General features: G+C 44.2%; 1 protein-coding gene across 3 annotated transcripts in view; it reads right to left on the bottom strand.

The window, feature by feature from the left end:
- The window catches only part of WWC1 (WW and C2 domain containing 1), a 389,991-nt gene that overhangs the window by 206,126 nt on the left and 158,325 nt on the right, over positions 1 to 25,540 (bottom strand). Inside the window, exons 2-3 of one of the 3 annotated variants that reach the window (XM_063928229.1) lie at positions 16,049 to 16,092; positions 12,405 to 12,514 (exon numbers count right to left, since the gene is read on the bottom strand). The exons of 1 other annotated variant lie outside the window; for it this stretch is intronic. Coding sequence is in view for 1 of the 2 variants with exons in the window: in XM_063928228.1 (XP_063784298.1) it covers positions 12,405 to 12,514 (110 nt within the window). In the remaining variant the exon portion in view is untranslated. The remainder of the gene's footprint in view (positions 1 to 12,404; positions 12,515 to 16,048; positions 16,093 to 25,540) is intronic. One more of the 3 variants, XM_063928228.1, reaches the window with a different exon arrangement.

The following is a 25,540-nucleotide window of genomic DNA, read 5'->3' as shown; positions in this document are numbered from 1 at the left end:
TGCACCAATCGGTCAAAGCTTTCGGCCTCCCAGCATGCAACGGCCCAACCCATATATCCCCGCCTCCTGGCTCAGGCAAATCAGTTTTTTGTTTGGTGCGGCAGGAACAGGACCATGGTCAGAGGGCTGCTGGTTTTTAGCAGCCCTAAGCTTTTTTATTTAATTTTTATAGTCTTACTATTTTTTCTTGAGTGATCTTTCTAAAAAGCGTCTTATACGTGCCTTAGAAAAAGAGTCGCTCCAACTACTCTCCTCCGGGTCGCGACAACGCTTACCTACGAGTACAGTGCTGTTTCGGCGGGCGTCTGTGTCGGATATACTAGCAGGTCCAGCAGACAATACCAGGCTGTGGCCGGAGCAAGGGGAAAAGGTAAGGCATCGATTCCACATAGAAGAGGAATACGGACACAGCTGCACTGTTTTGGAAGGAGACTAACAAACAGTCGCTGATGTGGCTGCCACCTAGGCTGCACCAGCGCTAGGCCTTAGGGATCATAGGCTCCAGGAATGCTACGAGGCCACGATCCCTAGGGTTGATGTCAGCAGTGGGGAGTCAGATGCTCCCTTGGTCGCCCCTGTCTCCCCGGTTCATGAGCAGTTCCTCCAAGTCTCCCGCCATGAACTGTTTTCTCGCTTCAATCTCATACGCTGTACACGAAGGGGACCCAGTCGCAGCATAGGCGGCTGTGTGGCTGGTGTGTCTTTGTTCACTATAGGTTCATGGAGCGGCAGTGTACACTAGTAGCTGTCACGCTCAGCGTAAATTGGGGTTCCGAAAACAGAGTTTTGGCTGAAGGGACAGCTACCTGTGAGGAGAGTAAACGAGGTGGCTGAATGTAATTCCTCCTCATGGGGTGGAAGCCTAAATAAGTGTTAACGTTGGCCGGAGGGCGTAAAGAAGAGGAGGACTTCGTAGGAAGATAACTGTAGTTTTAATGAATAATCAGGCTGTACACGAATATTGGAGCAATTGAAGAAACTGGAAGAATTAGAGTCTATGGTTAAATGACTTGAAGAGTGAAGCTGAAGAACTCCGGTAAAGAAGAACTGAAGACTGTGTTTTATGATAAAAAGACGAGGCTGAAGAACTTGGACTCTGAAGAAATGAGGACTGTGGTTTGAGATTGAAAGACGAGGCTGAAGAACTTGGACTTTGAAGAAATGAGGACTGTGGTTTGTGATTGAAAGATGGGACTGAAGAACTTGGACTTTGAAGAACTGAAGACATCTGCGGGAACCGCCGTTAGCACCTGGAGCTCCTCTACGACCTGGGAACCCATGAGCGCTTCCACGAGTGACAACGGACTTAGACAGCAGGACTGCAGCAGCGTTTAAGTAACCGATGGATGAGAGCAACCAGGACCAGGGAACCAGAAGTAACCTGGGAGCACAGAGCTGGAGAACCTTTCACAAGGAGGTAACATGAAGCACTGGCACTCTCTCTCTGAGCCAGCCCCCTTTTGTAAGGGGAGAACACGCAGGATTGGCTGGACACAGATTGGGCACTTAATTGGTAATACTCTGGTCTCCAACATGGCTGCCTCCAGCACAGGAGACATACTTAGCTGTTAACAGAAAATTATTAGTGCTGCGCTCAATCCTAATGTTTCAATGGAAATAATGGGTATTGATCGTTTTTAATGTTAATTCTTTCACGCTTACAGTAAATGTACCCTTGTTTCTCTGTCCCCCTTGACCTCAAAAGTTGTCTTGAGCCTCTAGTGAAGGCCGTGGTATGTGTCCTAAACAAGGAACAGTATATAGCACAAATGTGTGAATGAGAGATAACCAAACGACCAGCATATATAGATAGATATAGAAATGAGTGATTGACGAATATAGATCCTTTTTGAGCACTGCTACTGGCTCATTTATTTAAAGTCCGTTCCTTGTTTAGGACACATACCACGGCCTTCACTAGAGGCTCAAGACAACTTTTGAGGTCAAGGGGGACAGAGAAACAAGGGTACATTTACTGTAAGCGTGAAAGAATTAACATTAAAAACGATCAATACCCATTATTTCCATTGAAACATTAGGATTGAGCGCAGCACTAATAATTTTCTATTTGCTGTTATTTAGGCTGGTCACCTTTAAGTGCAGCAGCTCATCCGAACACTAGAGGGCCTCAGTGCGCAGTTAACCCCAAAAAATTTTCTGTAAAAATACTTAGCTGTTAGCACACAGCTTTAGCCAGCTTCTGTCTCTGACACACTATACTGTATCACCACTAGAGGACCTTACCACAGCGATCCCCGCCGCAGAGCCCAGCTCTCCAGACCCTCGGCCCCTGGCCGCCGCACATCCGTCCAGAAGGACCCTTCGCCAGCAGCTCCCTGCTGCCGCGACAACCAGCGGGATGGTAACCCGTGGGAGCACCCGCCGGAGGTAAGGATCCGGAGCCTGACAGTAGCGTCTGGATCCACTCAGCATTCGCAAACGTATTGATCGGTCCTGGAAGCGAGGCGAGTCTCCCTGTATCACACTCTACTGAGTACAGCATTAAGTCTCTATCTACCTTTTGGAGTACGAATAGTTAGATAAGTGCCTATTGCATACGAGTCTGTATACTATTACTGTTGTCTCTTTCTCTATGCGTCTGAATACGGTAGATCTGTTTAAACATGATTCAGTAATACGTTCTCCTACATACTTGATATGTAGTTGTAGTTGATTATGTGCTCATATTGCTTATTATACTAATGTATAACGTGACTGACTGCTAGTGTGATTACTGACTTTACTATATATTCTGTCAGTTTTTTTCTATTCCGATCCTCAATGCTGGTGCATGGGTAGGGTCGGATTGTACGTCACTTTAAAAAACTTAAAGTGATTACAGTCACAAATTGTGTAGACACTGTGGAAATGTTGATTATTTATCATGTCTAAGAGTGGCAAAGGTGAAGATACACTCACAGCAACACCACCACTCATCATGTTTGTCTTGCAAAGCGGTTTTAACCTCTCAGGTTCTCATTCTGGATGGTTTGTGTGCAAATTGTTTTAGCTTTCACCAGGCTCTCTTGAAAAATGCAAGGCAGATTAAAGGTGCAGGTTGATCCAACTTGGGCTATGTTTGCACAGACATTATCCAGTATAGCTGAACGGATAATTATCCAGTATAGCTGAACGGATAATTCCTCCTGTACCAAGGATAGGTTACACGATTAACCCTTACATGCAGCTTCCCACCTGCGTTTTATCACTTCCAGCAGTAGCCTCTCAAAAGAAACAGGCTGATAAGCCAGTGGTAAGTAAATCTTCATCCTCACAGGCTACACGTTTCAGATGAGGATTCATCGGAGGATGAAAGCTCAATAAATTCTACTTCGGCATACGAAGAGGAGGAGGAAGGTCTCAGCTCAGTGGATATAGCCGAGTTAATTAAAGCAATGAAAGCCATTCTATCCTTAGAGGAATCAGCAGAGCCTGTGTTAAAAACCAAGGCATCTGTGTTTAAACAGCCCAAAACAATTAAGACTGAGTTTCCACGGTCAAATCAGCTGACGGAAACAATGGAAGAGGCTTGGGCTACGCCCAATAAGAAATGGAATTCCAATTATCCTCTTCCAGCTGGGGATTGTTTAAAAAGGGAGGTGGCTCCTAAAGTAGATACGCATTTGATTCGATTAGTGCGAAAATCTACATGACCTTTGCCTTCAACATCATTAAATGATGTCACGGATAGGAGAGTGGATGGTTTTTTTAAAAAACATTTTTTCACTGTATGGGGCAGTCATAAGGCCAGCTATGGCTTCAGCTTGGATGGCAAAGGCAGTGACTGCCTGGGCTGATGCATTGGAGGGGGATTTTTCAATAGCATCTACAGAGCAAAAATCCCATATAGCACATATAAAACAGGCTGCAATGTTCTTGGAAGAAGCAGCATTGGATATGGGTACTATTGACTCCAGGGCATCAGCTTAAACAATAGCTGCTTGCAGAGCAGTTTGGCTACGTATGTGGAAAGCTGATTTAGAATCTAAGAAAGTTTTGGAATCTTTGCCTTTTTCTGGAGATATTCTTTTTGGATTAAGAATTGACAGATATTTTGCAGTCAGAAGCAGACTCCAAGAAGGTAAAGTTTCCTTCCACATACAATTACAGACCTAAAGTTCTGGCTTTTCGTCCCTTTCGGTCTCAGGGTAAAGTTAAAAACGAAAAAGTGATGGCAGGCAGTCCCAATACAACAAGCTACTAGAGGACCAGTTGGTAAAACGGGTGTAGTATGGTATGCCGGCGACCGGGCTCCCGGCGACCAACATACCAGCGTCAAAATCCCGACCGCCGGCATATCGACAGCTGGGCGAGCGCAAATGAGCCCCTTGCGGGCCCTCTGCGCTCGCCACGCTGCGGGCATGGTGGCGCGCTATTCTCCCTCCAGGGGGGTCGTGGACCCCCAAGAGGGAGAAAAGATGTCAGTATGCCGGCGGTCGGGATTCCGGCGCCGGTATGCTGGGAGTCGGGAGCCCGGCCGCCGGCAAACAGAAGACCACCCAGTAAAACAGATAATACGCCATCAGCCTGATGGTGCGGGCCTCCACCTGGGGGGATCCCAGGGTGGGGGGCTGGCTTCTTCAGTTTGCACAGATCTGGCAGCAGTCTACAACAGATGCTTGGGTGCAGGAAGCGGCATCTCTAGGTTATGCCTTTGCCTTCAAGAATCACCCTCCTCGAAGGTTTTTTTGTACCAGCCCATCTTGGGTAGAGACGAAGGCCAGGGCTTTGCAAGAGGCAATTCAGAAATTGCTTCAGTCAGGAGAAGTCATTCCAGTTCCTCCTGCACAATGAGGACGGGGTTTTTACTCCAACCTGTTTCTAGTTCAGAAACCAAATGGGTCAATTCAGCCCACACTCAATCTTAAAGTGCTGAACAAATAATTTGGGTATCTCTGTTTCATATGGAGACTTTACGTTCCATCATTATGGCCATGGAGGCATGGGATTACATGGTATCCCTGGATATACAGGGTGCTTACCTACATGTTCCTATAGCACTGTCCCATCAGTGTTATCTCAGGTTCACTATCCTCCAACAGCATTTTCAGTTCCAGGCCCTACCTTTTGGGTTAGCCACAGCCCCAGAGTGTTTACCAAGATTATGGTGGTAATGGCAGCTTATCTCCGCCAGCAGGGGATAAGAATTTTTCCATACCTCGACGATCTTTTAATCCTGGCACAGTCGCAGGAATTGCCCCTATGTCATCTGCAACAGACAATAACGTGGCTGCAGAGGCACGGGTGGCTTATAAATTGGGCAAAATCGTCTCTGGTTCCGTCACAGCGGATGACTCACTTGGGGGCTGTACTGGATTCAAGTCTTCAGAGAGCAATTTTACCTCTGAACAGGATATCCAAGGTTCAGCCAAGGATTCAGGACTTGCTACACAGTTAAAAGGTATCCATTTACGCAGCAATGCATGTGATGGGTTTGATGGTGTCAACATTCAACATGGTGGAGTATGCACAGTTCCACTCGGGGCCTCTGCAGTGTCTAATTCTTGCCAAATGGAATGGGTTGCATCAGATGATAAAAACGCAGACTATAGTTCTTACGATAGAAGTAAGAAGGTCATTAGCCTGGTGGCTACAGACATCCCATATGGACAAGGGGAGACCCTTTTGGATATCAGATTGGGAAATTCTGACAACAGATGCCAGTCTCCAGGGCTGGGGAGCAGTGTCAGGAAGGTTGTGTTTCCAGGGGCAATGGACCAAGGAAAAAGGTTGCCTGCCAATATATTGGAACTTCAGGCCATATACATGGCACTGATTCAGGCAAAGGACATTCTTCGGGGAAAACCAGTTCAGATCCACTCGGACAATGCAACGACAGCAGCGTACCTCAACCATCAGGGAGGAACTCGCAGCCGAAAAGCAATGAAGGAGATAAGTCACATACTAAAGTGAGCAGAATTTCATCATCCAGCCTTATCCGCAGTGTTCGTTCTGGAAGTCCTAAATTGGGAAGCGGGTTTTCTCAGTCGACACGCCATTCAGGCAAGCAAATGGGCTCTACACCCGGAGGTCTTCCAGACTCTAGTAGACAAAGTGGGGGTTGCCAGAGATAGATCTCATGGCGTCCCATCAGAACAACAAAGTTCTCGCAAACGGGTCTAGAACAAAGGATCTCAGAGCGATCTTTGTGGATGACCTGTCGGTGAGATGGGATTTTCATCTGGCTTATGTGTTTCCTCCAATCACCATATTACCAAGGAGGGTGAGAAACATAAAGCAAGCAAAATGTGGCGTGATACTAATAGCTCCGGCTTGGCCCAGAACGCATTGTTACACAGATCTGCAGGGAAAGTCGATGGATGCTCCACTCCTGCTCCCTCAACGTCCAGATCTACTGATGCAGGGTCCTTGTTATCACAGACATCTGGATCGACTGTCTTTGACGGCATGGCTCTTGAAACCTCTATCCTGAAGTCAAGAGGATTCTCACAACAGGTAATTCAAACAATGCTCAGAGCAAGGAAACCTTCTTCAGCTTGCATTTATCATGAATATGGCAAACCTATATTCATTGGTGCAGTGAACGGAAAATGGACCCTAAATCTTTCAGAGTTTCCAGGGTCTTAGCATTCCTTCAGGCAGGAATGGATAAAGGTTTGAAGGTGGCTTCCTTGAGAGTGCAAGTATCAGCATTGACTGTATGGTTCCAAAAGAAAATTGCCAACTTACAGGATGTGCGTACTTTTTACCAGGGAATGCTACATATTGAAACTCCTTTTGTTCCTCCTACAGTGCCTAGGGACTTAAATTTAGTCCAAAGGCCCTTCAAGCTGCCCCAATTGAACCACTTAATAAAGTGGATCTTAAATGGTTGACAGCTAAAGTTCTTTTTCTACTGGCCATGGCATCAGCTAGATGTCATGTCGTCCCCCATTTCTGATTTTTTTATACAGATAAAGCCGTTCTCAGAACTAGATCAGGGTATCTTCCTAAGGTGGTGGCTAAATTCCACCTTAACAAAGAAATTGTAGTCCCGGCTTTCCAGGTACCGGGTCTTTCTGCGGGAGATGCATCGCTGGACGTGGTCCATGCCTTAAGGATCTACGTGGATCATACCAGTGCCATCAGAAAGACAGATTCTCTCTTCATTCTCTACGGATTTCACAAGAGAGGATGGCCTGCTGATAAGCAGACACTGGCAAGATGGCTTTGGATGACGATTTCAGAAGCATATTCTCAAGCTGATCTCCCTGTTCTGGCTAATGTCTCTGCTCACTCTACTCATAAGGTAGGTCTATCATGGGCAGCACAACGTGGTGCTTCAGCAGAACAGATATGTAAGACAGCCACATGGTCTTCCATTAACACATTCATTAGACATTATGCCATGGATACCTTTGCCTCTCACGAAGCTGAATTGGGGCGAAGGATTCTTCTGTCCAATCAGGAGCGTCCCCACCACTAATTTGCTTTGGGAAATCCCAATATTATCCTGTGGATAACCTGAACCCTGCTGGAGAAATATACGTTATGGTACGAACTTACCGTTGATAACGGTATTTCTCCTAAGTCCACAGGTTCCACAGGGATCCCACCCTGACGCACCTGATTTGAGGATCCTTTTACTCACTAACCTCTTCCTTCTTGTACGGAAGGGTGTGTGTGTGTGTTCTTCTCGCCTGATTAGGGCTATCTATGATGCTCCTGCCTTGAGCTTTGGGAATACAACCGATTTGCCTGAGCCAGGAGGCAGGGATATATGGACGGGCCCGTTGCATGCTGGGAGGCCAAAAAGCTTTGACCGATTGGTGCAAATCTGCTGTCGCTTCATCATATCCCAATGTTATCCTGTGGAGAAATACCGATATCAACGGTAAGTTCTTACCATAACGTATATATCACTGAGATCATGTGAATCTAATATAGCAGTAACAGTAGTAATGATAAGTATAGAAAGATATCAGCTAGTTAGCTATGATTATTTGCTGAAGAGCACAACCCACAGTCCGATCAAGGGCCTAATTCAAATATGATCGCTGGGCTGCTAATTTTGCTGTCCTGCGATCAGATAGTCACCGCCTCCAAGGGGAGTGAAAATTTGTTGCGATCGCACACTTGCACATGTGTAGCTGAGCTGCGAAAATCCACTTTGTGCAGTCTGTACGCAACTCAGGATTTACTCCTACAGTGCTGATCGGGCCCGAAGCAGATGTCAGACACCCTCCCTGAAAATGCTTGGTAATGTCTGCGTTTTTCCAGACACTCCCTGTAAATGCTCAGTTGCCACCCACAAATGGCCTCTTCCTGTCAATCAACTTGCGAACGCCTGTGCGATCGAATTTTTCGCACCATCCCATCGTGGACTGTAGCTGTCCGTTGTTGCCAGACGCACGTGCGCACTGCGGTGCATATGCATGCGCAGTTAGGATCTGATCGTCCCAATCAGATCTGAATTAGGCCCCAAGTCAACTGCGATGACAAAATGTGTTGGGTGGTGCAGACTGACGGCACCAGAAAGCAGGGCAATACTGCCAGACATTGCGGCTGCAGCTTGGATACAAGTGCCGGATTGTGTGAAGAAGGAAAAGCTATTGATAAGCTCTGGAGGAATGCACTTAATACACCAGCTGTCGGGATCCCAGCATTTAGGATACAAACACCAGAATCCCGACAGCTGGGGAAATGCCGGCAGCTGAAATCCCGACCACAGCCCCGTATTCCCACTCGGGTGGTGGGTCCATGCCACCACCCGAGTGAGAATATAACATGTAAGCTCGCCACCGAGCCGAAAGCGTGGTGAGCACAGTGAACCCGCGAGGGTACTCACTGCCTGGATTCCGGCTGAAGGGGTGCCGCTGTCACTATAGTGACAGCCAGCATCCCGTCTGCCGGTCTCCCATATGTATTCCGCTCTGGGAGCTATTGGCAGATGTATCTGCAATATTTTCTGTGTTATTAAACTGCAAGTGATTTTACTCCACTATATTGCAACACTTTTTCTATTTCTACATAGATTGCTGGGCTCTTAAAGGAGGCATCATGAACGGAGCTGCATTCAAGGGAATTTCAGATACCAAGATAAATAGATTAAAATACTGTGTGATTCCCCAAAGGGCTCTGGGCAGTTGCTTTCTTTGCCACTAAAAAAATTAATTCCATTATTTATTCTCATTAGAACACTAGAAGTGGGAGAGATTCCTAAATTGTGAGCTACACAAGTGAACATGACTCATTAACAGGGAAAAAAGAAAATAATGAAAAACTCACAAGTAATACAGTATTAGCATAGCTCTCAAATGCTACACCTGTTCTCGTCCACGTGTTCACACAGGAAGGATAGTTAGGAAAGCAGGACTGGAGAAAACAGTTTATTAAAAAAAAAAAAATTGGGGGGGTTTAAAGCTTTTTTTTGTTTAAACCATTTTTTTTTGCCATTAATGTTGGAATCAAGTATTAGAAACCATAATCAACCATGTTAATGGTTTAATGCTTTCTAACATTAATAATGTTATTAGGATTTGGTATGAATTATTTTATTTAAAAAAACACAACACATTTTTTATAGCTTATTATTCCTATTACATCTGAATATATGTAGATAGACTAAACGGTTCCGGTATGAATGGTCGACAGTCATTAGGTCGACCACTATTGGTCGACATTGGCATGGTCCACATGGACACATGGTCGACACATGAAAATGGTCGACACGTGAAAAGGTCGACATGAGTTTTTTTGTTTTTTTTTTTTTGTTTTTTTTGTGTCTTTTTTGCGTAAAGTGACTGGGAACCCCAATTAGTGCACCGCTTCGCTCGCCATGCTTCGGGCATGGTGCCTTCGCTCCGCTACCCGCTTCGCTCGGCACAGATTACCGTTCCAATCGTAGTCCACGTGGATCGTAAAGTATGGAAAAGTTCCCCAAAAGAAAAAAAAGTGAAAAAACTCATGTCGACCTTTTCATGTGTCGACTATTTTCATGTGTCGACCATGTGTCCATGTCAATGTCGACCAATAGTGGTCGACCTAATGACTGTCGACTATAACATGGTCGACCATGTGAACGGATACCAGACTAAACATTATCTCCTTTCCTTTTTTCACAGGTAAAACATCCTCATGCTTGTATATCTCAGTCGATCATCTCTCTCTGGCTACACTTTTCACACCACAAGAAAGTTTGTCTGCAACGGTCTGTGATCTGTCTTCAATGCAAAACCCCCAGTGTTATTTAGCAGAACTTCTGAATGACACCTCCCCCTTTGCCAGCTGATATACTGTAAGTGTAGCATTTAAGAGCAATATCTTCAAGGCCTGCAGTCAGGATTTGGCCTGCAAGCATTTGTGAAGTATGCATTTGTTAATGATGTATTTTAAGGATGAAGTTAGAACCATAGTTTTAATTGGATTTGGACTACGCTAGAATCTCTAATTAAACTAGTTCCACAAACATGGCCGCTTTTCACCTCTGCCATGAGAACACCAGGACCAGTGACCCCTCCGGCCAATAACATCATGACAGCCCCCGGGCTTACCCCTCAAGCTGAGCAGGGAACTGAAGGGGGTGAGCAAACCAGGCCCAGCAGGGTAATTTCCATTGGACATTAGTGTGCTCCCCACATTCTCACACCCTCCCGCATTGCTCCCATGAAACCAGGACATTTATAATTTTCTCAAAATAATTGTATTACAGTTTTCCTCTGTCTGTTGGTTCCTGCAAATGTGTTTATCTCTTCTTTTTCTTCTTACAGCGTACTTCCACCCCCCGGTGGGCTATTCCTGTAATGTTTACCTCCACTGATAGCACACCCTGTAAGCAGCAACCTAAGCAGTGCGCCCCAGATGGCTGCCTCAGATGGATCCTCAATGGACAGTGTGTGTTTCATTTGGATCTTTCCGTGCAGGGTATAGCATACTCCTACACCCATGTCAGTTTTCCCATACATGCCTTTGGCCCTTGTATGGCTCATCTCCCACAGTGTAACCTTCGCAGTGCGCTTGTGGATGGGATGAAAAATACATGGATCAGATGGTTTTGCTGGAACCCTACTCTGAACTTTAGGACTCTGCAATCTCCCCATTATGTGTTATCTCTTCTAGGGGTAGACTATTCCACCCTGGGTAATCCTACGCAGTGCGCCCAAAATGGCTGCCGCACCTGGTACCTTGTATGGGTAGAATACAAACCCTTGCAAGTTATTAGCCCAAATGCCTACACCAATAATGCATTATGCTTTCTGTGTGCTCAAAGTTTTCTTTTATGTCCGTGTGGCTGATTTATTGCTGTATTACTTAAATCTTCTGTATTATGTGCATTGTTTTTTGATGTCTGTAAAATGCCTTGAGTCCTGTTGGAGAAAGAGCGCTATATACATAAAATTATTATTATTATCATTATTATTATTATTATTATTATTATTATAGTCTCTTATGACAAATTTTTATAGTAAATCCCGCAAAATACTTTGATTTTCATTTGTTTTATATTCTGTCTCCATTTGTTCAAATGTAGACATGATCATCGTGGTTACATCTGGGTGCAAATGTGGCTTGTTTGCCGCGACTCGCGCGCACGACTGTGTGCGTCTTAGATGTGCCCGCTCCCCATACAAATTATATGGTGTGGCAAAAGACTTAGATCGGCCCCAAGCGTGCCTAGCCACGCAGAGGGTGTACGTAGCGCAAAGATGTAGCCAAGATGAGTGTGGCTACAACTGTACCTTGCAATCCATTCCATCTGCCACTCAGGGTGATTGCTTATCATGTGCTTTTCCTTCTCTTACTTAGACTCTCTTCTACACCATACTCCTTACAACAGCACCTAACCCTCGGTTTCAGCCACCCTGATGCTTATATCAGTATCATGTCCATTTATCCAGAAATGTATATATACCTTGTACTTGTTCTATTTTGTCTTGTACTGTAAGTTACTGTTCTTGTTTTGTTCAGTCGTTTACGTACTTTGTTAGATGCTGCTGAACCATTGTGGTGCCATATAAATAAAAGGATAATAATAATAATAATAATAATAATAATAATAATACATACAAAGTAAACTCAGAGACAGATGAAATGTCAAATAAGAACAGTTAATGTTAAGCATTGGTCCTACTTGTTACTTATTATAAATACATTTGAATAGCAATACAAAATGGAAAATGCAAAAAAAAACAACAAACACAACAACAAACACACACAAAAAAAGAAGTTGAGCATTAGCACTGGGCATGCCACTGGCATTAAACATTTAGAATAAAACAATAGGTTTTTTGGGGGGGCATAATAGGCTATTTTAAAGGAGTGACGGCATCATGCCAGTGTGTTATTTTTTTGTAACATTTGGTTTAAACCAAGGCGGTTTAAACTAGCCAACCCTGTAGGAAAGTGTAGGAACTGTTATCATATATAGTAATTACTCAGTAAATGTTATACTCCAGGTTACTTACGACTATTATGGTCAATGTAGAAAACACCAACTTGAGCATCATAAGCCTCTTCCCAGCCCAGTGGCAACTCATCACCAATACAGTCAGCAAACGTTAATGGCTTAGTGTATCTGGCAAAACAAAATCCAAATGTAAGTATACAGGAAAAAAGTAACAGCGTTAACAACATTGGTGTCAATTCAATTAGCGGGGGCGGGGGGGGGGGGAGCGAGCGCAATGAAGCTGCTCCGTACAATTGTATAGCTAATTATAAATGTTACTTCAATGGTTGATTGGTTGCCATGGGCAACTTCTCCACTGGCTCACTTCTCCACTCTCATCACTGCTTCATGCATTAATTATCCCCTAAGACAGCAATGTTGTATACATTTTACAGGTGGTATAAAACAGCAACAACGGGCAAACCACCACCACTTTGTTTTCTACCATGCTATGTGCACCAAAAAACACCTACTGATTTCCATAACCCATGGCTGATTTCTCTGTATGCCTTATTTTAATGTAAGTAACCACTGCACAGGAAGATCAATACACAAATAGGCCTAGAACAAGTGAAGATTGGTGTTTTCCTCTTCAACACTGCACTACCTAATATCTGAAACGGATAATCTCTAGTGGTAAGGTTCTCAGTTGGCAAAAACAGACATAACAAATGTTCCTTTATGTGCTGACTATATGTGTAGCATCAAGTAATAATCATATGGTTAAATGGAATTGTTCGGGTGTGGTTCATTAGGTCGATATGCATTAGGTCTTAGGTCGACATACATTGGGTCGACCACTGAAGGTCAACATGAATTAGGTCGACATGGAAAAAGGTCGAAATTTTTTACTGTTTTTGGTGTCGTCTTCTTCGTAAAGTGACGGGGAACCCAAATTAGTGCACAGTGTCCCCACGTATGGCTTGCTTCGCTCCACTACCGCTGCGCTCGGCACAGGTTACCGTTCCCAATTGTAGTCCACGTAGATCGTTAAGTATGAAAAAGGTCAAAAAATGGGGGGGGGGGGGGGGGGGGGGGGGAGAGAAAAAGTGAAAAGCTCATGTCGTCCTCTTTGCATGTCGACCTAGTACATGTCGACCTAATGCATGTTGGCCTTCAGTGGTCGACCCAATGTAGGTCGACCTAACGACCACCATCCAATTGTTCCATAAAGGCTGGCAATCTATGAAGAAAGTGGAAACCCCATCAAATCTATATTCTGAGTTATACTGCCACAAAAATGTGCTTATGAGGATAATGCAGAGTATTGTAGTACAGGTACTGTAATAGTTAAACCTACTAATCCAGTTTATTGCTATGTAAGGTCCCACCTAGCAAATTCTGGACAGAGAAGAGGGCCCATGGTATGCATGCATCTTTGATGGTGGAGCGCCTGCACAGGACCCACACGGCACGTATGCAGAGCAGGTCGAGGGTTGGTGCATGCAGGGTCCCTTAGCTGCAGCCTCACCGACAGGCAGGGCCAACCATAGTGTTAATCAGATGGCCGATGGTCTCACAGATGATCCGATGCTACGTCTTCAGACGCAGTACTCGGACCTGCGATGCCGGCATTTTATCTTCAGACGTCACCTGTGGCATCAGCATATTTTCACACCACTGCTGCATTCAAAGATACAGCAGTGATGTGAACTGTGTCCATCTCTTAATCGGGCCATTGTTCACTTAATGCATAACGGCAAATAATCATTGGTTAGCAATTTAATTAATATAACAATCCATATACTGGTAATGGTAATGCGACAACTAGCTAATGCTATATTACACTGAGGGACGGATTTAATGAGTGATATTCTTGTTATCACTCATTACGATTGATCCAATTGTAAAATGCAACGGAATTTGCTGCACGATATAAGAAACTGTTAATAAATAAATGTTGTCCCAGCCAATCAGCTCCTTTCATACACATGACAGGAGCTAATTGGCCCAAGAACCATTTATCATTCATAACGAGTGATAATGATATCACTTGTTGTTAAATCTCTCAGACAAACATAATGACATAAATCACCATCAGTAAGCCAAGAAGCCCAAAATGTACTGCAAGAGAAGGAAACAGGACTATTTTGATAATGTCCAAATCCACTAACGCATTTCTGCACCAACTGCGTGCGATTCTGCAAAAGAAGGATTTACCAGATTGCATTGCACCAAGTTCAAATCCATTTCAGCAAATGAATTGCGGATCGTATTATGTAATTTATTGCTGCAAGTATTACGTTACAATAAACAACATTGGCTGCTATGTGAAAAAAATGGAAATGGATATATCAACATAATATCATAATAAAACAAATTGAAATTTATGTTTGCCAATTAGATTTATGGTGCTATACACTAGTTGTTATATCAGCTGATGCCTGTGCTTAATATAGCCACATTTAATACATAGTGGATTATGGAAAAGAATATTTACAATGTAAGTAGTAATCTTTTTCTTTGTTAAAGTATCAATATTTATATCAATTGGTCATTAAAGAATACTTCACACACAATGCATGATTAAAACGTCAATGTAAGCTGATGTACATGCAGCACAGAATCATCTGTTATCCATAAAGTCCTGCTGTGAATACAGTGCATGTCTAATGAATACCTTCTAAAGGCTATAACAATATGATTACTTTTTGTTAGGAGCTATCACAGAGACAGTCTGTTCTCGGCGTCCGGCCCTACCTTGTCTGTTCTCACAGATTTTGCTGTTAGGCAGCTGGGATGCTACTTCTTGTTAACAGGCAGTTATATAACTGCAATGTGGGCGGGGGCATGTGTATGAGGGATGCTGATTGGCTCCCTGTCCTTTATAAGTTAGGGAGTCACATTTTCCAATGCCGGTTATAGTATTTCTCAAACACATGCATGTGTCTGTGTTCTGGACCCCTATGTTTGTTTTCCACATGGATCTGTCCCTTGCCTGGACTTTACTATTATTAGATTGCTGCCTGGAATGACCCTTTCCTACTCACTTGCCTTTAGAATTGGATTGCTGCCTGGACTCAAGGGCGTGGGCCCGCCAAGACCAGGGAGAAGAGCCCTGAGTGGAGCTTCCTACAGTCTGCCATTCCATGCAAGATGCAAGTCAAATGTTTGGTCTGACCGTTGCCAGTGAAACTTTATTGTGACTTGCACATACATCTCAGGGCTCAGTGTGGTGCTGCTGTGCCTCCCAAGTTTGCATCTGGTTTTCTGAAGATCACTACCAGGTTGGTTACACTTTAGGTATTCTTAGCGTCTTTACAGTGCTGGCTTAAGGTTTCTGGAGGCCCCCAGGCCAACTAATTTGTTGGGGACCCTACATTAAAACAACATTATGCAAGACTGTAAAGTGTCTACCAGTTATATCATTATACATGGAGCGCCCCAGAATAATTATTATATCACACAGTGCCTCTAGTATGCACATTATGCCACACAATGCCCCAGCATACACATTATGCCACACAGTGAACTCAATATGCCACACAGTGCCCTCCATTATGCCACACAGTGCCCCTGTAAATAATTATGCCTACAGTGCCTCAGTGGAAACAGTGGCACAGTATGCAAAATGGTGCCCAAGTATGCCACACAGTGCCCCCTTTATGCCACACAGTGTACCAAGTATGCTTATTGTGCATCCCCACTGCTACTAGTACTCACCTCCAAGCCTGTTGTGGTGGGCAGATACCAAAACCAACCTATAACTTAAAGTAATTAAACCAGGCATTAAAAAACAAATGCAACAGATGTGTGTATGTGACAGTGTGTATGTGTGTTGGCAGGTACAAATCCGATCTATAATCTCAAGATCTAAAAAAAGGTAATGCTTTGATAATAGAAATGATTTGCTTTTAATATACAACAGAATGCATATAAAAAGGTAGAAGCGATAAAAGGCAGCTGTAACATAAATTGCTCTTCACAAGGTAATTTACTGGGCTATAGAATGAACAGTGAGCTACAATAAGCAGCTTTAAATGGAGAAATCAAAACATAAAATTAAACCCTTGATATTATATGTTGAAATAAAAATTATATATTACTAAACACTGAATAAATACTATTTTGGTCTGGATAGGTAACTAAAAATCTGTCATATAAACAGCTTTTTTGCGATTATTTTACATTTTAAATACTGCAAAAAAAAATTTCAAATGTTTTATTTCCCACACATAAGGGGGAATCCTATTAAATGTGATGAATTTGCGGGTGCATGTCAGTGCGGCTGTATGAAGCACTAACGGCACCACTTGCCTACGGATTATTGTTCACAGCCACATAGGGATGAGAGTCTGGCACTCGAAGGGGCCGCGAGGGGAGAGAGTTTGGGTGCAGGCGTACACATTCTCCTGCAATGGCAAGTGGCACCCTTCGTGGGGAATAGGACTGAACCCATGTGTTTATTTAGAAGACAAAAAATAGGATTTTAATTAATTACCTATCGGTAAATCCTTTTCTCGTAGACCGTAGAGGATGCTGGGGTCCACATTAGTACCATGGGGTATTGATGGGTCCACCAGGAGCCGTTGGCACTTTAAGAGTTGGAGAGTGTGGACTGCCTCCTCCCTCTATGCCACTCCTACCAAACTCAGTCTAGAAACTGTGCCCGAGGAGACGGACATCTTCGAGAGAAGGATTATACACAGACAGTGGCGAGATTCATACCAGCTCACACATACAAGGCACAGCAAGATAACGAGCTTGAAAAACTTCAGCAACAGCTGAAACATTACTTACCAAGTAATAATGCATTACATAACTAACAATAAAGTTGTACTGAACAAGATAACAACTGTAGGAAAACGAAACGCTGGGCCACATTAGTACCATGGGGATGTACTGAAGCTCCCAGAACGGGAGGGAGAGCGCAGAGGCTCCTGCAAAACTGAATGACTGAACTTCAGATCAGAGGCCAAAGTATCGAACTTGTAGAACTTTGCAAACGTGTTCGACTCACACCAAGTTGCTACTCGGCAAAGTTGTAATGCTGAGACACCACGGGCAGCCCCCCAGGAAGACTCCACATTACGAGTAGTGTGGGCCTTAACAGACTTCGGACACGGCAATCCCGCCGTAGAATACGCATGCTGGATAGTGAACCTGATCCAGCGAGACATAGTCTGCTTAGAAGCAGGACACCCAATTTTCTTGGGGTCATATAGGACAAAAAGAGAGTCCGATTTTCTGTGACAAGCAGTACTCTTCACATAGATCTTTAGGACTTAGATGAAATTGAGGAGTCAGTAGCAACTGGCACCACAATAGGTTGGTTGATATGAAATGCCGACACAACCTTCGGAAGAAACTGCTGACGTGTCCGGAGCTCAGCTCTATCTTCATGGAAGACCAAGTAGGGGCTCTTAAACGTCAAAGCCACAACTCAGACACACGTCTAGAAGAAGCTAAGGCCAACAAAGTGACAGCCTGCTACGTAAGAAACTTGACCTCTACCTCTTGCAGAGGCTCAAACCAGTCAGACTTGAGAAACTGCAACACCACGTTAAGATCCCATGGCTCAGTAGTCAGTACAAAGGGAGGTTGGATGTGCAGAACTCACTTCAAAAAGGTCTGAACCTCAGGGAGGGCAGCCAATTGTTTCTGGAAGAAAATGGATAGGGCCGAAATCTGGACCTTCACAGGTCCCAACCTCAGGCCCAAATCCACTCCTATCACTTCGGCTATTTATTTTATTTTGACACACAATCACTTTTTATTTGATCACTGTCACTATCTACAGGTCCTCGGTACAGCGATGGGGACCAGGTTCGCACCGAGTTTCGCTAACATCTACATGGGTGACCTCGAACAGGCTCTGATCTGGGAGGGCCCATACTCTGCGAACCTGGTCCTTTATTGTCGCTATATCGACGACCTGTTTTTTATTTGGAAAGGTGATGATAACAGTTATGAATTTTGTTGATTTTTTAAACACTAATGAATATGGTTTGTCATTCACTTGTACACATCACTCCTCACGAATCAATTTTTTGGACGTAACAGTGGAGGCGGTAGAGGAGAAACTCATAGTATCATCCTATAAAAAATCGGTTGACATCTGTAGCTATATTCCGTATACGAGCAACCATAAGAAAGGTTGGCTTAACAACGTACCTAAAAGTCAACTGTTCAGGATTAGACGTAACTGTACATTAGATTGTACCTTTGCTGAGCATGCGGAGAACTTGATTACCTCCTTGAGAGAACGTGATTATCCTGAGGATATATTAGAAGAGGCCATAGCCTATTCACAAACATTAGATAGGAGAAATATCTTTAAAACTACTAATACACAATTATCTCATATGAACCCAAATGAGAAAGAAGGTTCACGTATTACTATAGCATGTGATCCTCCTTCAGTCATTGAAACAGCTCCTGAGGAATCTAGATCTATTAGCAACAATAATAACAAAAACAAAAATAATAATAAAAAAGATAATAGTGAGAATAAAACTCAAAAAATTAATCACTATAATCTGGCTTTCAAATCAAAATTTAATGTAAAAGCAAACAAAATTTCTTGCATTATTAAACGTAATTACAAACTATTGTTGACCGATCCAATATTAAATACAACTCTCCCTGCAAACCCTACGATTATTTTTAAAAAAGCTAAAAATCTTAGGAACATATTAGCTCCGAGTTTCTTTAAGAGATCTTCTGTTAATATTGAAAGGAGTGAACAACTCACACTAGTGGGCCCAAAAGTTGTGGGCTTCTTTAGATGTAATCATAATAGATGTACCACATGTACTCATGTGGTCAATAAAATTAAACACATTTCTCCGTTTGGATCAAGTACAGATTTTAAGATACAATCCTTCATAAATTGCAATACACATTTTGTAGTTTATTTGTTACGCTGCTCATGTCAGATGCACTATGTAGGGCGAACCACTAGGGCACTGAAGCTGCGCTTTATGGAACATAGAAGGAATATCCTTAAGGGATATATGAATCATAGTGTTTCACGTCACTATGCAGAAATTCATTCCAGTAATCCAGCTTGCCTCCAACTCATTGGCCTTGAACAGATTAAAATCACCCCTAGAGGTGGAGATAGATTTAGAACTCTATGTCATCAGGAAGCTGCATGGATCTGGAAATTACAGACTCTGAAACCCCAAGGGTTGAATGAAACCATAGATCTTGAATTCATTTAGCTATATTTAGCGGGTTCAGTTTATTTCATCTTTTTCTGTTGAAGTAAAGAATCATACATGAAGATTGGTCCATATTCCTTTCTCTCTTATTATTTTATTAAATTTTTTTTTTTTTTTTACCATTATTTTTTATTTTTTATATATATATATTTTTTTGTTGTTCGTATTTATTATATTGGTTACCCATTTATTGCTATCTACCATACTGATGGAGAGGATCTGCGGGGTCTGAGACCATGACTGCGAGCAGACCTGGCGCTGCCGCTATACTGCTAGTGACGCGCCAGATTTTTTCTGCACGCTAGTCTGGCCACTGACCCATGCAGCCAGTCCTACTTTAGTTAATAGATTACAGGTGTAATTACAATAGCTTAGATGTTGATATGATGAAGATACTATCCTCTAAAACTATAAAACTATATAGCTATAAAACTATAAAAACAACATTATATATATTTCTTTTTCTACATGTTTATATGTGTGAAGTGTCTTTAATTCACATTTTCCCATGCTATAATACTAAGACTTGAGCTTATAAAGATAGCAATATGAAGAGATGTGTTGTGTAGATATTTCTTTACACTTGGTATTTCACATGATTTATGATAGGCTTTTTTAGTATAAACATTTATAAATAAATAATAAAATTGAGACCTAATAAACGTATTGTCTACTATAATATGCTATTAACAACATATAGCACTTAATTTACCATATGTGTATATATGCTTGTATATTCCTTTTCCCCACTCATAAGTGGGAGACTATTAATGGATAAATGCTGCAGCTGCTGAAAGATCTTTTAATATAGCTGCAGCCTCATGGGATTAAAATGATTCTATCCGCATAACAGAAATATATTTATATTTTTATTTATGTTGTTTTTATTTATGACAAACTGTTAGCCATAGGATTGATTTTAAAATATATATTTTTTGAATTAAATGTCTAATTAAAAACCCTGTGACACGTTATCTGTGTATGAAGACTCTGAATTCAGAGCACCTGTTGAGCCTTCACACTCACCTGTTTCTAATGATTTTAATGGGACAAGGTATAAAACAACCACAATTGTGCTCAGAGAAGAACACTCTGCCTCTTGAAGAAGCCACCTGAGGTGCGGAGAAACGCGTTGAGGGTACAGAAGTAAGGGCCACACTTGACCATTAAGTGTCCCACGGAGCACGACATCCATCACTTTCAGCCGTTTGTTACAAGTTACCGGTGAATGATCCAGCCTGTGATTCAATCACTCCACTCTAACTCTCCTTGCATTTGGAACATTGTTACCTCCTGCCCGGCCGGGCGTCGCTCAGCAAGCTGGAGGATCTGTATGGTGATCTAATACAGGCAACTGGTGCTGCACAGAAAGAAGTGGCTTTCATCTGAATATACCGCTGACGGATGTCTCACCCATGCACAGGGTGATAACAAGCGGTTTCTTAACCATTTATCCCGTACAGCAAGAGATCACTACGTCTCAGTGAGTAACATTAATCGGCTGGTTTATTTTGCTCCAAGGAAACACTATTTAAATCTGGACACCTTTATGGTCACAAACGCTAATTACATCAGTTTACAGGACTTCCTTTTCATTTAAACTGTCTGATATGGAATTAATGTGAGAGATTAACCCTATCTTACAGAGACGGGTTCTCCTGCATATTAGTGTCCCTTTCACTTATTTATACACTTTATGTGTGAACTATAAGGTATAATACCTCAGTTATATGCTCTGTGTAGTGTTGTGTCTTTTAATCAGTTTGTTATTGGTTTTATGTTAATAAATTGTGTTTTTATCAACATCACTGGTACCGTGCGCCTACTTGGTGATTTTGTTTTAGCCAAATCCACTCCTGCCTGCAGGAAGAGAAACCGTCCCAGTTGAAACTCCACTGTAGGAAACCTCTTGGACTCACACCAAGACACATTTTTTCCAAATACGATGGTAATGCTTAGACGTTACTCCTTTCCTAGCCTGTATCAGGGTATAAATAACTTTGTTCGGAATGCCCTTCCGAGCTATTATCAGGCGTTCACCCTCCTTGCCGTCAAACGTAGCTGTGGTAAGTCCTGATAGGCGAACGGTCCCTGCTGCAGCAAGTCCTCTCGAAGAGGAAGGGGCCTCGGCTCTTCTTGTAGTAGATCCAGAAGGTCTGCGTACCAAGCCCTTCTCGGCCAGTCTGGAGCAATGAGGATCGCTTGAACCCTTGTTCTCCTTATAAGATTTAGGATTCTTGGGATGAGTGGGAGTGGTGGAAACACGTACACTGACTGGAACACCCACGGAGACACCAAGGCGTCCACTGCCACTGCCTGTGGGTCCCTCGACCTGGAACAATAACGCCGAAGCTTCTTGTTGATACAACATATCTATTTGGGGTAATCCTCAAAGGTCTGTTATATCTTTAAACACCTCCGGATGGAGACCCCACTATCCCGGATGGAGATTGTGTCTGCTGAGGAAGTCTGCTTTCCAGTTGTCTACTCCCGGAATGTAGATTGCTGACAGCGACAACGTGCGTTTTTCCGCCCAAAGGAGAATTCTTGTTACCTCCACCATGGCAGCTCTGCTCTTCGTTCCGCCCTGTCGGTTTGTGTAAGCCACTGTTGTTACGTTGTCCGACTGCACTTGAATGGCCCGATTTCTTAGAAGATGGGCCGCCTGAAGAAGACCGTTGTATATGGCTCTTAATTCCAGAATGTTGATCGGAAGGCCAACTTCCAGAATCGACCACCTTCCTTGGAAGGTCTCCCCTTGAGTGACTGCACCCCAGCCCCAGAGGCTTGCATCCGTGGTTAGAAGGATCCAGTTCTGAATCCCGAACCTACGGCCCCCCATAATGTGAGGTAGTTGGAGCCACCAGAGGAGCGAAAAGCTGGCCTTTGGCGACAGACGAATTCTCAGGTGCATGTGCAGATGAGATCCTGACCACTTGTCCAGGAGATCCAGTTGGAAGGACCGAGCATGAAACCTTCCGTACTGGAGAGCCTCGTAAGAGGCCACCATCTTTCCCAGAAGGCGAATCCATTGATGAACAGACACCCGGGCTGGCTTCAGGACATACCGGAACATTGTTTGTATCACCAACGCTTTTTCCAGTGGAAGAAATACCCTCTGGACTTCCGTGTCGAGGATTATCCCCAGAAAGGATTTGTGATTTTGGAAGGTTCAGAATCCAACCGTGGACACTGAGAAGATCGGTTGTGAGAGCAATGGACCGCAATAGTTTCTCCCTGGATGATGCCTTTATCAGCAGATCGTCCAGAAACGGATTGATGTTCACCTCCTGTCTGCCAAGGAGAACCATCATCTCTGCCATCACCTTGGTGAATACCCTCGGTGCCGTTGAGAGGCCGAATGGCAGGGCCTGGAACTGGAAATGACAGTCCAACAAGGCAAAGCGGAGATACGCCTAATGCAGCAGCAAGATCGGAATGTGGAGGTACGCATCCTTGATATCCAGGGATACCAGGAATTCCCCCTCTACCAGACTTGAGATCACCGCTCTTAGAGACTCCATTTTGAACTTGAACTCCTTCAGAAAGAGGTTTAGTGACTTTAGGTTCAGAATGGGCCTGACCGAACCATCCGGTTTCGGTACCACGAAAAGGTTCGAATAGTAACCCTTGTTGTGCATATGAGGTGGTACGGGCACAATGACTTGTGACTCCACCAACTTCTGGACGGCGGCTTGTAGGACCATCCTGTCTGCCAGCAGAGCCGGTAAACCTGATTTGAAAAATCGGTGAGGGGGGAGATTTTGAAACTCCAGCCTATACCCCTGGGTCACAATATCTTGCACCCAGGGATCCAGGCCGGACGACACCCAGATGTGAATGAACTGCCCGAGTCTCGCTCCCACCGGCCCCACCTCCGGGACCAGCAGTCCACCGTCATCCGGAGGACTTTAGTGTACCTGAAATAGGTTTCTGTTTCCGGGAACCTGCCGTAGCGGGCCTCTTGGACTTGGGCCTACCTCCCCGAAAGAAGGTGTTGGACGGCCTGGCCTTTCTGGGCTTCGTAGTCCGAAAGGGCTGTGATGTAGTAAAGAAAACCTTCTTCGGAGCAGGAGCAGCTGAGGGAAGAAAGGGAGACTTACCCACTGTGGCCGTGGAAATACACGCATCTAGCGCTTCCCCAAAGAGAGCCTGACCTGTATACGGTAGGGACTCCACACTTCCTGGATTCTGTGTCGGCAGACCATTGACGTACCCACAGTCCTCGCCGTGCTGAGACCGACATAGAAGAAATTCCTGCAGCCATGGAACCCAGATCTTTCATGGATTCCACCAGAAATCCCGCTGAATCCTGAATGTTGCGCAAAAATAAGCCAACATCATCCTTATCCATAGTACCCAAATCTTCAAGTAAGGTGCCAGACCACTTCACTATAGCTTTGGCAATCCAAGCACTGGCAATAGTGGGAAGCAGTATAGCCCCTGAAGCCATGTACATGGATTTGAGCGTATTGTCAATCTTACGATCAGCCGACTCTTTCAAGGCAGTAGATCCCGAAACAGGTAACACCACCTTTTTTGAAAGTCTGGCTACTGACGCGTCAACAATAGGCGTGTTTTTCCATTTTTTCCTATCCTCAAGAGGGAAAGGAAATGCCACCTGAACCCTCTTAGGGATCTGGAATTTTTTCTCAGGGGTTTCCCAAGCCTTTTCAAAAATAGCATTTAATTATTTTGACGCAGGGAAGGTTAGCGAGGCTTTCTTATTCTCAGTGAAGTAAGCCTCCTCAACCTGCTCAGGTGGTGTATCATTAACATTCAACACATCCCTAATAGCTTTTATCATCAACTGCACCCCTTTAGCAAGAGCTGCTGTCCCACGTACACCATCATCACCGTCAGCATCTATGTCGGTGTCATCCTGCATAATTTGTGCTAAAGGACGCTTATGGGAGTACATAGCGGGAGGACCGGAGGTACCAGAACTGGGCCAGACTGCCATATTCTGCAGCACCTGGGTAGCAGATTCATTTTGTGCAACCCTCTGTGAAATCTGAGAAATCATTTTTGATAGAGGATAACCATTCCGGCTCCCTTGCTGCAATCTGTGCTAAATCCTGATTACATGGAAAGGGATCATCTTGAGAGTCCCTGGACATTGCTATTGGTGACCACACACACACACACACACACACACACACACACACACACACACGGGATACAGATATAGTTTCTCCCCAAGAATGGCAAGAGAGAGACAGAGATTGGAGCCAGCCCACACACAGCGCTTTTATACATATAAAAGAGAGACCCCTTATGAGCGCTGACTGTGTACCTTAACCGGTTACACAGCCGTTTTGCAGCCTCCCCCACCTTCTACAACCTCCTGGTACCGTGAGATAGCTGGAGATTGCTGTGGAGGGACTTGCTTCTTTCCTGTACAGCGCTGTGCAGGCAGGAAAATGGCGCTGAACGCTGCTGGGTCCGCTCCGAGGAGAAGCTCCGCCCCCAAAATGACGCTGTCTTCCCTCTCTTCATAGGATTATACTGGCCTGAAGATTGATGCTGGCTGAGATCCGGGGACCCCGACAGGCTGAGTGACGAGTGTAGGGTGCAGGCGCTGGCTCAGGGCACCCCTCACAGCGCCGCACAATGTACCCTGATGCCGCCATCTTCACACCGGCCCCCCGCTTGCTAGGGGGGGGGGTCGGTGTCTCACTCGCCACAATCTTCAGCTCTGCAAGGGGGTGGCGGCATGCTGCTGGGGTGAGCAATCCCCTGTGGCAGAGAACGATCTATCCCCTCTGGACCTCAGTGTACAGTCAGCGGAGACAGTGGCTTAGACCCCGCAAGGCGGACACTGCCCCCCCTAAGTTCCTTGCTGCAGGGAGGCTGTTGCCAGCAGCCTCCCTGTAAAACAATAAACTCTTAAAAAAAAAAATAGGAGTTTTGTACCTACCGGCAAATCCTTTTCTCCTAGTCCGTAGAGGATGCTGGGGACTCCAAAAGGACCATGGGGTATAGACGG

This window comes from Pseudophryne corroboree, chromosome 6 (assembly GCF_028390025.1).
Source record: "Pseudophryne corroboree isolate aPseCor3 chromosome 6, aPseCor3.hap2, whole genome shotgun sequence".
Taxonomy (NCBI): domain Eukaryota; kingdom Metazoa; phylum Chordata; class Amphibia; order Anura; family Myobatrachidae; genus Pseudophryne; species Pseudophryne corroboree.
This window is presented reverse-complemented; position numbering and strand designations above follow the sequence as displayed.